Below are 13,256 nucleotides of genomic sequence, written 5' to 3'. Positions count from 1 at the left end.
TTTTTCAAAAGACTTTACTTCCCAGCAAGTATTATCAATAATCAATATTGTAACCAAAATAGTTGCAAAGGATTCTGACTTCTGTCTGCAAGCTGCTATTGATGAATTGTTAGAAGATTTGACAACACACTTACATGTGAACCTTGCAATGAGAAATACAAACTTTACTGCCATTAACAAGCCTCAATATGAGGTAAAATTAATTTAAAAACACTTTGACTTGTTACTTCATATCAGCATATATATCTCCTGATGCAAATTCACTAAATTCAATTTCTCAAGACATTCAATAAAAAATTATTAAAATGGCAATTCATGTTTGTCAATACCATACCTTAACTAATGATAAATAAGGAATGATTCTGAAAATTTAAATAAAACATAATTTATACCATCCTAAATATACTTTATCATGAAACTTGAAATACTGTAACTGAAATCAAAATATTAAAGCCTAGTCTAGAAGAAAATGAAAACTAGAAATTTAAAGCCTAAAACATTTGCCTTTCCAAAAACAGTGTAATTTTTGGAAGTACAAGTTCTTACACTTCCTAGCTCCAATGGGAGTCAAATCTGGTGGTTATATAAAGTCCTATGCAACTAATAAAGCCTTGAATGGTAACATTACGACTTACCCCCACACACTAGAAGTTATGCTTCGTGAATTATGACGTTGTTCACCAGGTACGCTTGAGAGAAGCTACCTCTTAAAATCTATTCCAGCTTGTGATGGAAAAACAACAAATCATGAAAATTAAAATAAGGCGTCATTCAAAGTGACATCTTCAAATACATTATTTACCTATACGGTACAAGGATACTGTATTACTGTCGAATGTGAAAACAAACCTGTTTTTCCAATAGCGGACAGTATTTTATACTATTACTATGGAACTAAATTTTGTATATATAAAAAAAACAATTTTCGTATGTGACCTTCACATGTATCACTTTCAAATACAGTATAAAGCTTCCTGAACAAGTCAAAATATGATGTCTACCAAAGTACTGCAAACTGCAGTACTATCTACTGACTTATCTACCGACTTAGATAAAAAGCTAATTATACAATACAAAATCAAATTCTAAAAAAAAAAAAGGCATAAAATACTTAATATTAACAATGGTAACCAGCTATAGCCATATTTGATATAAAGTTTATTGCCCCCTACTAGTTTCATAACTACTGTATTATGAATGACTTGTTTGGAAACAAGCCACTGAAAATTGGTTCTTCATTTGAAATCTATTCTTAGGTACTGTATTTGAAGTGTGCACAAATCCCTGTTATCCTGGGTATAGTACAGTATTTGTAGTGTGCACACATCCCTGTTATCTTGGGTATTGTATTTGTAGTGTGCAGACATCCCTGTTATCTTGGGTATTGTATTTGTAGTGTGCAGACATCCCTTTAATTAAGTTCTCAGTGTAACTTTTGCCTTGCAATATCCACCACATCACTACAGTACCACCATAAATTCATCGTGCACAAGACATCAATCTTTATATATATACACTGTTCATGGCCCACTATATTGAATATATCAAATTTCTTTTAAATATATATATACGGAATGGCTTTAATATGTAACTTGTACTATATATAAAACTGTTCACTTGCAAGCTGCTCTGTAAACGGCACCACTAATAGCGAGGTGGAGAAGTAGAAGATAAGGCCAAATGTAATGGAGATGGGCAAGGCCGGCAGAGCTTTCTTGGTAATGGCCAGCATGATTAATGTCAAGCACAACCCCTGAAAGTCAGAGAAGATCATATTAAAATTAATACATTCATAGGCAAATGTTGAAATATACATACAAAATATACACCAGCTGGGTATGTTCTGATAGGAACTGGTGCTTTCTTATTTTTGGGGGGTTATTAGAACAAGGAGGTAGAAAGCGGCTTGTTGTAATTCTTCAGATACTATACTATTAATATTATATTATGAAGCCACCATGAAAACACTTGAAATTCTAATGCATGACATTGTTTTGCCTAAAGATAAAAAACAAATGATAACACAATTGCATGGAAATGTTGGCTGTTTGGCCATCAGCAGCGATGTTTAGGAGGGACAGCAGTCATACCGTCGACACCAACTTTTCTTATACAACTCTGGACATTTACATAGAATAACAAGTTTCCCTTTAACATACTTCCAAAGAATACAAATACTTTTCAATACAGGATAAATTGCAAATGATTTTTTAAGAAGTATTTATTCAGCCATACACAGGTTAAATTTAGAGATACAGTATTTTAAATTCGAATTTAAAAATAAGTACTCATAAGTACAACTAAACAGTATTTAAGCTATAGTCCTGATAAATCTAAAATTCAACAAAAAGTATTTATTATACTATATTATAATACACTGTACTGAATAATTACTCACAATGAGAATGGCAATAAAGCAGGCTATGGTGGTGTTCCAGTCACCATATGAGGAAGCTTTGCCAACCAGAACAGAGTAGAAAATAAAATCTCCAAGTCCAAGTTTCACACCTCCTGGAAAAGAATCTGTGTTCAGCAACTGATGCAGCATGTTAATTATTTTTATATTTGTTTAAAACTTTTACACTTGAGTTTTATCCTTTAAAAATTTACAATGCTGGTTATCTCTTATAACTATACTCTAAGAGAAACTATATAAACATCTTTTCTCTTTCCAGATAATTTCTACTTTGATCTGCAGGCCTATTTCATTGTCTTCTTATCTCTTACACACTCAAATTCATGTTGAAAGTTATTCTTCGCTTTTTCTCATTCAACGTGTCATCTTATATGCCACTCTCTCCTGTTGGTAATCGAGCATGCTGAATAGTGAAGCAAATTAAATAATTTTTGACAACTAAGTACATTCCTAACACCTCTGAACACAGTTAGTATATTGCAACACTTAAGAGTAAATAGAACAACTATTTGCTTGATAAGATGGAAACAGCAAAAATGTATATAAAAACAAGCACTTACTTTCTTCCTCTTCCTCAGCAGTAATATCACGAGGATGGGGATGTGGGTATTCAACGTTTGTAGGGTGCTCACGCACATGACTATTAACCTAGAGAACAACATTTAAATATATCAGAATTTATATGACATGTAATTATTTCATTCTCCTACTCCTCTTCTTTGGACTGAGGAAATAGCAGGTAGAGAATAGTGAAAAATTAAGCTGTAGAATTAGTTATGTTTCACTAGGAAGTTCTTAAGGATGTATTCCAATTCAGTAATGACATTGGCTGTTAAGGTATAAGAAATTAGACATAATGAGTCAGTGTATACAACACACAAGTAGTGCTTGAGGACATGAACAGGTGGGAGAAGTTTCTTAAAAGGGAGTGAATGCTTTCATTTGCACATGAAACCTCATAAGGAGCACTTTATAATTTCTGCAGATTTATGTAGTATGTAGCAGTAAAGTGATGTGTTAGTATGGTGGTACTGATTTTCTTGATGCTGTACAAATGTGGAGGACATGGTGAAAAGAGGCAAGGCAAGGCAATTATCAAAAGAAGGCACCAAACCGGGAAGGCTATGTAGCACCATCAAAGTGCGAAATAATCAGAGGGCGCTAAATATCACCAAGAATGGTGAAAAGAGGGATCTTGTTTTAAATATCATCAACCTTCATTTCCTATGTTCATCAAGCAAATGTTCTCACCCCGTGAAAGTGAGAAATAGGGTAATAGTAATAATAATAAATATAACAATGCTAATACTGATGCCAACATCAAATTAGATCCCGAGCTGGATGAAAGTTGCACTCAACAAAAATTGCATTAGATAGCAAAAGGGGCAAGAGGTTGTCTAGGCATATGTCTTCAGAAGCCATCTACCAACGAAGAACATGAAAATAATTATATTACCAAAACGATCACCTTGCAGCAATGCTACCTCAAGTCTAACATTCTATAGTACAGTAGTGTACATTATATGCTAAGACTTCAGCATACTAAATATATAGCAAATTGAAACAAAAACCATTAATTTCCAGTTCCAGGGATCAATGCTAACTATTCCAACCAATACAACACAATTGTTAAAACTTTAAAGAAATTTGACAAGGATGATTTAGAAAATATTCAGAATCAATAAACATTAACAATTACCAGGAAATACGGTAACTTAAAAAAGCCCACAGCACACCACATGTAAACCAAAGTATAGTATTGTATATTTTATGTTGCTCAGTGTAAGTAATGTCAAGACACTGCAGTGTCTGTTCACTGTGCTTAGGGAGTCTTCTCTTTCTACCAGCTTACTGAGAGCCTATATACAAAAATTCTTATATTTATATACAAACAAATCAATAAGATTCTGTTAGGTACAGGAAGGAACTATCATCTACTATCTATGTTATGAGTAGAAACTCTTGATGACACAGATGCATTCAAAGTGGCTTCAAATATTTAGGCACCTGTTCTCGTCGCCTGATAGCTCGATCCTCATGGTGCAAGGCCCATTCTTCAGTGAAACCTGACACTTCATCTGCAGCCGTATGTCCATTTTCTGCAGTCCTCCTCCTGGTGATATCTCCATCCCTCTGTGCACCAGCCGCATCCTCACCTGCTAAATCTCCAACAGTACCTGCATCTTCTTGAACAGGTTGTCTACCACGAGATCTTGATGAAGAAAGGTTGCCATCAGGTTCTGCCATCCCCAAAGTGCTGTACATGATATTGGCTGAAAAGAATTTTATACAATATATTAGGCCAAGAAAAGCCAAACGATTAATGCTTCTACAGCTTTTCACATATACCATTCATCCTTAGCTTAATACAATGGCACAATCACGACTTCTGATTATTTAGTACAGTATGAGGAAAAATTATTGGTATCAGGACATTGGTGCTAAACACTAAACTTTTTAAATACAATCAGGACTAGCTCTGGAACACAGTTGCAGGAACTCTTAAATTACAATGACTGTACAAGATAAATATGTAGTGTCATATCCATCATATTTTAATGAATACTTACAAGAGTAAATAAGTGCAGGAAATATGGGCTCATTTCTCTCCTGAGCCGTTTCCACTAGAATACGTAGTGGGCCTCTGGGAGACAACACAGCAATCAAATCTACAAAAATTAGATTTAATGAGCAACACACACAGCTTAGTAATAACAAATTAAATTTTATATTTAATAGGCCAAGTAATGCACTTGTATTCATCTGTTTTACATTGTACGTTCATCTTCACTACTCTGTTCCCCACTTTCATGCGGAGTACACACACCAGCCCAGAAAGAAATAGGAAACAAATAGAAGAGAGAATAAAGTCACCAAAACACAATATCTTTCACCCAACATACTGCAGCACCATACAGAGCCAGCACCATTCTGGTAATACATGCACATCAGCACTTGATCATTTCATGCAACAAGGTGTTGCATGAAATGCAACACTTATGTGCTTCATAAGAGTGGTCATTTGAAAAATGTTAAAACATTCACGCTGCTGATCAATTTACCGCCTCTTACCTTATTCCATACCAATTCTCATGCACTATTCACACTCAATCTGTGCCTCTGTGTACACTCGCCATGTCAGCCCAACTTATTCTTGACTTTTTTACCACCAAATTTCAAAGAAAATCATATGAATATTCTCTCTCAACTACTCTCTTGCCATCAATTCTTTCAGTAGTCATACCTCGACCTCCACATGACCCCATCCATTCATGCACTGAACAACCATTGAATAACATTCCACAAAATCCATACATGTGACTTTATTTAGTCCTTTCAGGCCTCTAAATACATTTTCACTTAATTATCATTTTAGCTACACATCTGTCCGACATAACAAAATACAAAACATAAATAAATTTATTTTGACAATGTATTTTTACATCATCTCAAGATAATGCAAAATCACGTAAACCTCTTACCATGAAAAGAACTTAGTATTTTATGTTTTCTTTACATCATGTAAATAAGAATTAGAATTAAAATTATATTTGTAACAACTTTTACGAGCCATTACAATAATGACTGAACTCAAGAGGTGTTCAGCTGTGTAAATCAAACATGATGCTACAATGTAATGTAAATAATACAGCCAGTCTCAACACACGTGCAATACACTTACCCCAGATGGAGATGACACCTAGGACCATCCAGAGGGTGTACTCAGGAAGGTACTTGATGAACATGAGAGACATCAGTGAGGCGATGAATATGAGGTAAGCTTGCTGAAGGCGTAGGGGACCATGCCAGTGGATGCTCACCATGCCCATTACCCCAAAGTTCCACACACATATAGCGACGGTGATCCAATCCATCCCAATATTGTACCCACGCAGTAACTCCCTTTGTGAAATAAGAAACATATGTTTATATATAAACACTATTAACTCATTTTCAAGGCATGTTAAAAGGAGACTGCACTACTCTGTCCAATTTCATAATTGACTTTAAATACATGTAAAGAATGCTCAAAAACTATTCATGACATAGGGAAGACTTCATCTAATACTATATGCAGCAGTTGTATGGTATCCTAATTTCAAACTTGTAAATAAAATAGAAGAGATGTAGAGACATGCTACTAAATAGTTTACAGACCTACTAAAAAAAAAAAAGAAATAGCAATGAGGGAAGATTAGAGGCATTAAATATGCTAGAACTTGTAGACAATGGAAGAAGTGGTGATATGATCATGTACAAGAAACTATGACAAGAATGATAAGGAGGAACTCTTGAAATCTCATTCAAGACATTCTGAGAACAAAAAGTCACAGCTTCTAATTATGAGAACAAGTGCTGAAAAAAAGTTCTTCTGAAGAGTCATAGATGGAGAGCAATTCAATGAGAGGGTATTTGATGCCTAAATAATCAGATGCTTCAAAGCTTCATCAATTATAAAGACGATAGGGCATCATGAGAAGAGCTTTTATTACATAACAAAATAAAGCAAATGCAGTGAACAAAACACATGCATGATTTTAGGTTAAATAGAAGAGAAATATAGGATAATCAAACAGAGGAATAATCAAGTGAAAGTGGCATAAGAGGAAGATTTGGTGACAGATGAATGTGACTGTGCATGTTAGGAGGGTAAAGAAAGAAGTGGAGAAAGAAAAACTAAGTAATGAAAACATGACAGACTTGAAGAGAATGGGAGGGGGGAGATATTTTTGGAAAATGGTTGAAGTAAGCTGAAGGTACAACTACAAGGAACAGATTTAGAGGAAGTCATATGCCCTGTACACCATTTTAATAGATTGTAAATAATATTAAAAAGATTAATTCTAAGCTTAGGGCAATATGCTCTATTAATTTTGTGTCCACATGATTAATCAAGCCATTCAAAAGTTACTTGTTGCTTGATTATTACAAAAATTTCATTTTCATCAAGTTCTTGTAAATGTTGACTTTCCTTTGTAGCAAAGGTTTATAAAGCACTTAAGAAATGTTTACTATAACTAGCACTGAATACTCACAGAATGTACATCATGGTAAAAATAAAGAGCAGCAGTAGAGAGGACATAAGCAGCCATCCATGGATGATCTGAAACAAAACCACAATGCTACTCTCATGTACAGAAGTTATGATTAGTGTTCTTGTGATTATAAACTTATATTTCAATAAAATAATGATACTGGAATACAATAATGTCTTACAAATTGTAAGGAAAAAGAGATGGGTTGTCCTCAATTGCTCATAAACTAGTTGTCTTTGGTTGCTGGCTTAAGTGCTACAGTAAAAAATAAATTACAAACTACTCTTTCCTCATTTTCAACAACCAGGGGATCTCCCTTCATAATGAAAACAGGCACATTACGCTGCGTATATGGCAAACGTTGACTCACATCACCTGTAGGCAAGGGAAGGCTTCAGCAACCATGGACAGGCCAAAAGGCCACTTAATGGTACTATATTCTGAGTACAATCCCAATGAAAGGCACAAGGTTCCAAAGAATATAAAATTAACTGCTGTCCTCCCACTTATCAATTCTGGCTTAGGCAACCAAAGTCCCACAGCAGCACCACCTGCTCCAATCCAGTTGCAAAGCACTGAATGGCAAAGCTTCCCAGTTGGAAAACAGCCACATATGCTAGGAGCTAAGGATTCACACACAGGTCAAACAGATCTACCTGAGGTAGCCATAGGTATTGCATATCCACTGAAATTAGGATATGGCCACCTTCCAGCCACCTGGAGAATTAAGCCTCAAGAATCCAGAAGAAAGGAAACGGCCAGAGTCAAATGCCGTGTAAGTAAGGAGCATACTAAATTGCTTGTGTTCAAGGAACAGACCTTTGGTACACTTCAAATGAATCCAGATAGCTAAGACACGCAAGTGATATGCAAGCATGACATCTAAACTCATGCTAAACCTTGAGCTACAATGTGGGAAGGCTGTAACGCTGGAGATCAGTGACCCGACTGACACAACCAAAGGGTGGAGACAAATCCCACCTTAGTTTCAATTCATCCATGAAAAATTTTAGTGAATGAATTGGAGGTACCAATGGAATTGAATCCTGAAAATCCCAGACAAATGCTGATGCAGAACCCTAAGGCATAACAAGATACACATCATCATCCTTGACCAAGGGAACTTGTCAAAACAAGGCACTAGGCTAAAAGTAAGATGGCTGCCTTGCACAACCCTCACAATCACTCTTTTTTAAAATGTTAAAGAATCATTTGGAGGTAGATCATTTGAATTGATGACCAAATCACACATCAGAAAAATGGAGAAACGATAACGTTTTGGTCTGTCCTGGACTAAATATCAAGTCATGTGAGAGTCGACGTGATAATGGTCCAGGACGGACCGAAACATTGTCGTTTCTCCATTTTTGTGATGTGTTGGTTGGGGTAACTTTGGGGATAGTTAAATTATCCTCTTCATTTAATTTGCTGCACCGTTCATTAGGACGACAAGCATTTACAAATATACTTGTCATTCTGAGGCTTGAATTGCTTATAGCCTAATGGATTATTAGTACACTACCTTAAACAGGTTCAGGGCATTTAACAAGACGAGCTATTAAGGATACCTTGCTCAGATAAACAATTACTGACATTGAACTGGGTACAAACAAAAATAAAATACTGCAGCACTAATAATGGCAACTGCCTACACAAACATTCTTACCTTATAACAGCGTTTTTTGTAAAGAAATATAAGCACAATGGTTAAAATGACCACAACACCGAGGAGAATAAGTGCATTACGCAGAGCATCGTACACTTTATCCCCAATGCTTTGGGATTCTTCATGAAATGGTGTGTACAATCTGCAATATAAAACAAAATAATATAATCAATAAAAATATTTTATACTGTACATACAGTATGTTTATATGAGAGTTTTAATGAGTGAGAATGAGTATCATATACCATTCCATACCGTACAGTACTTTACAATGAAAATAGTACTTAAGTTTTTGCCTTTAATGATGCACCTGTTTTGGTATGGTTTCATGAAATATTTCAAATATGAACATTTTAAATCTTTACAACAAAGACTTACAGGTATGCTCCTTTCTCTGTGTAAAATGTTACTGAAGATACAGTGGCAACCACAACAATCATACACAGAGACACTGGTATGAACAGCTTGATTACATGTTGTGCTCCATACTTGAGCTCCTCCTCCTCCTCTTCAACCTCTTCCCACTCTCCAGGTGGTTGTCGATTTTGTCCAGCTTCCTAGAAAATCAGACTTACTTTAAGCTCAAGAACACTGCCTATTTACTAGAATACTAAGTGAAAATGCTTCACATTTGATGAAACAAACATAATACTTGTATTACTTGTATACAGTACAGTACTGATATACATTATGAGGGACGGGATACATGTTAGGTTTATTAAGTCCAAATGACTATCACATCTGCACAAATATAAGCTGCCTAATTTTAAGCAGCATTTTGAACATATTTCATTCAAAAATGCTTGGACCTTGATTTTATACCTGACTCCCTAAATTGAGCCTTCACTTTAAATCCCATCAAAATTCTATTCACATTCATTATTACTCTTAAACAAGAGATGCCCTTCAACTCTTAAACTGATCCTATCATTCTTAAAGAACAGAACTTTGGTGTTCTTGTAGTTTGCGAATGATTTAGTGCCTCTAATATTCAAGAGTGACTAAATAACCTATGTGTTTGTTATTCTACACTAGAGGTCTCAGGCAATCGTTTGCCATATTGAGAAAAAAAATCCTGAAAACCTTAGTTACCTTTCCAGACATTATTAAAAAACCTGGCACCATTTCAGGTGCACCACCAGCCATTTACTGATGCCTATGTTCAGAAACATTGATGCTATGCAAAATTTTAAGAATTTTAATGGACCAGGAAGATATATGTGAATAAGGAGAAATCTATTATAAAATTTGTTATTAAAAATTATTTTACAGAATATGACGCCATCATTTCTTCACCTCAGTACAGCCAAACTAAAATACTGTAATTATAATTTTTTCCAGACACCAGAAATAAATGTTTTAAATTATATAATGTTATTTTTATATTTTATGTTTTTAAATATAGAATACTTTAGGTAATGTTCAGTACAGTATATTCAAGTACTATACTGTACTCTAAGTACTTATTACACCTATACAAATGGTTTAAGTTAATTACAAGCAGAAATGCTTGTTTTATGAGATAAGCATTTTATGAGGTATGTTTATGAGGTTTTATGAGGTATGTTTTATGAGACTTTTTTATCTTTCTGAGAAACATTTATAGACTCAGTCATATTTACTGCACATGTTCCCTTCTAGGCTCCTATGTAGAGAATGACTTTTACAGAAAAATTAAGTAATACAAATTAAAACAACAATGCCAGCACTCACTACTGTATTTCCCCTCCGGGGTCCTCGCCCATGTGCAGCTTGATCCTGTTCTCCAGGCACTCCTCCAGGCACTCCAGGATCCCCTCCTCTCTGCTGTCGTCTCACTGCTCCCTCGTCACCACCTTCTTGTAAATGATCATTTGAGAAGGCAGCATCAGTATTTAATGCCAAACCTCCATCATACTGCAAGAGTAAATTCATTGGTAACTCAAAAGGATATACAGGATACAGTAATAGGGATTAAATATTCATGTAAATAACAAATATCCTTTCTCATGAGATAATCTTTCCTCTTTTACAATATTCACAGTTTGTTTTCAAACAAGAAGTAAACCAGCCATTATATTAGATTACATGTACACTAAATATATGCTGGCATAAAAGATGGACTTCAAGGTTTAATAAATTTCCTTTCAAAATTACCATGTTTTTCTTGCCATTAGTAGATAGGGTGTGTGTTTCTGTATACTAGTCTCAAAATAAGTCATTCTTTCGGGAAGTTTCTCACATGCTATTTTAATATTAAAGTTCAGTACTTAAATATAAATGTAATCTATTGAATAATGTTTTTGTAATTTCCATTAATCTATTGAAGATGTTAAACCAGTTAGAAAGAAAGGTAACCTTTATCGAACATAAGAAAACTTTATATTTGACAGTCACACTGCAGAGATTTTTAGTTGTTTTAAGTTATTCCTTGTATAAGAAACCCTAGCCTCTTACTAGTTAACTGGTGGGAGATAACAGAAAACTGACATAGGCCTTAAATGAGCTTATGAGGAAAATGAGCATTTTTACTTCAGAGGTTTACTAACATGAAACTTTATGTCAGACAAATTTACAAATAAATGCAGTTATCCAATCACATAAGCCTTACAAATATGCCTGAAATACCCAATTTTATACAAATAACATCACTCTTCTAAGCCAAAATAATAGCAGTATTTAACTGTAAGGTATGTTGGAGTAAGTTATTTGGTTTCCAAATTTATATTTCTTAAACATTCCTTATTTACACTACAGTATATTTTGACAACAAGTACATTTAAATGCACTCACAAGAGAAGTGGCATGACACCCTAAAGCAACTGCATAATAAAAATGTCTGCATTGACTTGTCATAAAATTCTAACAGGGTTAGAAATGAGGGTCAAATATTAATGTTTCTCAGTATAAGGTAGTTACTATATTTATATTTATTTATATATATATACTGTACAAGAAGGAACATTGGGGTGTGAAAATACATACAATTGGGTTTGATCTTTATATTCTCGCAAAGCTACCAAGTATTTCCCTGTGTGGATAAGTTGCCCTTGCTTAACCCAGCCTAGCCGAACGCAGCCAAACCTAACCCAGCCTAACCTAACCCAGCCAAACCTAACCCAGCCTAACCTAACCCAGCCTAACCTAACCCAGCCTAAATGGACCCTGCCTAACCTAACCCAGTCTAATTGAACTCTGCCTAACATAACCCAGCCTAATTTTGAACTCTGCCTAACCTAACCTAACCAAATTGAGCCAGGCCTAATATGTAGTTTCAGGAGTTATAAAAGAGCGTCCATGCGAGAGGCCTATGTGCGACTTAAAGGTCCCCCCGCCCCAACACGTACCTGGGCCCCAGGCTGTATGGTGTGTGTGGGTGGCTGCCCTCCTGACGCATCCTCTTGGTTCTGAGACTTCCTTTTCTTTTTCATCCCTTTCCCAACACCCTCTTCCACCGCCACGACTTTGTCATCTCTGTCTATGTTAACGTGGCCGTCCATCGAAATTTGGAGGCGCGGGTAACCCCCAAAAAAGTGACAGATGAGTCAGACTTTCCCTGTTGACAAAGTGGTGTGTGTGTTTGGGTACCAGTGGAGCCCCCTAGCGCCGCCCCCAATAACTACACCGCCACCGTTTTCGTACCACAATCCGGGCTCATCCTCCCTTACCTACGTCACTATCTCCTCTCCACCAACTAAATACTCATTCATTATTAGAAATAATGACCCCCCCTCCCACCCAAGGAAATGTAGACGTTTATCTCTCAGAATGTTTGGTAATATGTTTATTGTTTGTGATGTGTGTATTTGTATGTATTAACACGATATACTGAACGGGGTGAGAATAGCTTGAGCTACTTCATCCCTTTGTGTGTATTTTACCTCAATAAACTTATTTCAATTTCAATTTCAACCTCCCCCCACCACCCAGTGGAGATTATTTAACAGCAAATGAGACGAATGGTTAATCAAAACGGATTTAGAGTAATTGTGGTGGTTAAAAACATTGTATTAGGGATGGAGCTTGACAATAAAGGAAATGTGACTAATGTCTACCCCGGCAGCAACATCCGATGAGTCACGTCTCAGAATTCAGATAAGGAGGTTGCCAGCTCCAAATGGCTGGAAGTAGCAAGCTGACGATCTAAAAGTAGCCAATT

At 35.6% G+C, this 13,256-nt stretch overlaps 1 protein-coding gene across 1 annotated transcript; it reads right to left on the bottom strand.

Moving 5' to 3' along the window:
* Psn (presenilin) lies at window positions 1-12,751 on the bottom strand. Its single transcript, XM_045745335.2, has 11 exons — window positions 12,445-12,751; window positions 10,832-11,014; window positions 9,497-9,675; window positions 9,119-9,260; window positions 7,453-7,520; window positions 6,099-6,319; window positions 4,987-5,085; window positions 4,424-4,689; window positions 2,977-3,064; window positions 2,399-2,511; window positions 1-1,753 (listed from the first exon to the last, which is right to left on the bottom strand). The coding sequence occupies exons 1-11, from the start codon at window positions 12,595-12,597 to the stop codon at window positions 1,598-1,600; spliced, it is 1,668 nt and encodes a 555-aa protein (XP_045601291.1). The 5' UTR covers window positions 12,598-12,751; the 3' UTR covers window positions 1-1,597.
* Window positions 12,752-13,256: the final 505 nt, after the last annotated feature.

The sequence above is a fragment of the Procambarus clarkii genome, chromosome 16 (assembly GCF_040958095.1).
Source record: "Procambarus clarkii isolate CNS0578487 chromosome 16, FALCON_Pclarkii_2.0, whole genome shotgun sequence".
In the NCBI taxonomy this organism is placed as follows: domain Eukaryota; kingdom Metazoa; phylum Arthropoda; class Malacostraca; order Decapoda; family Cambaridae; genus Procambarus; species Procambarus clarkii.
The sequence above is the reverse complement of the archived record's forward strand: the minus strand, read 5'-3'. Positions and strand labels throughout refer to the sequence as shown.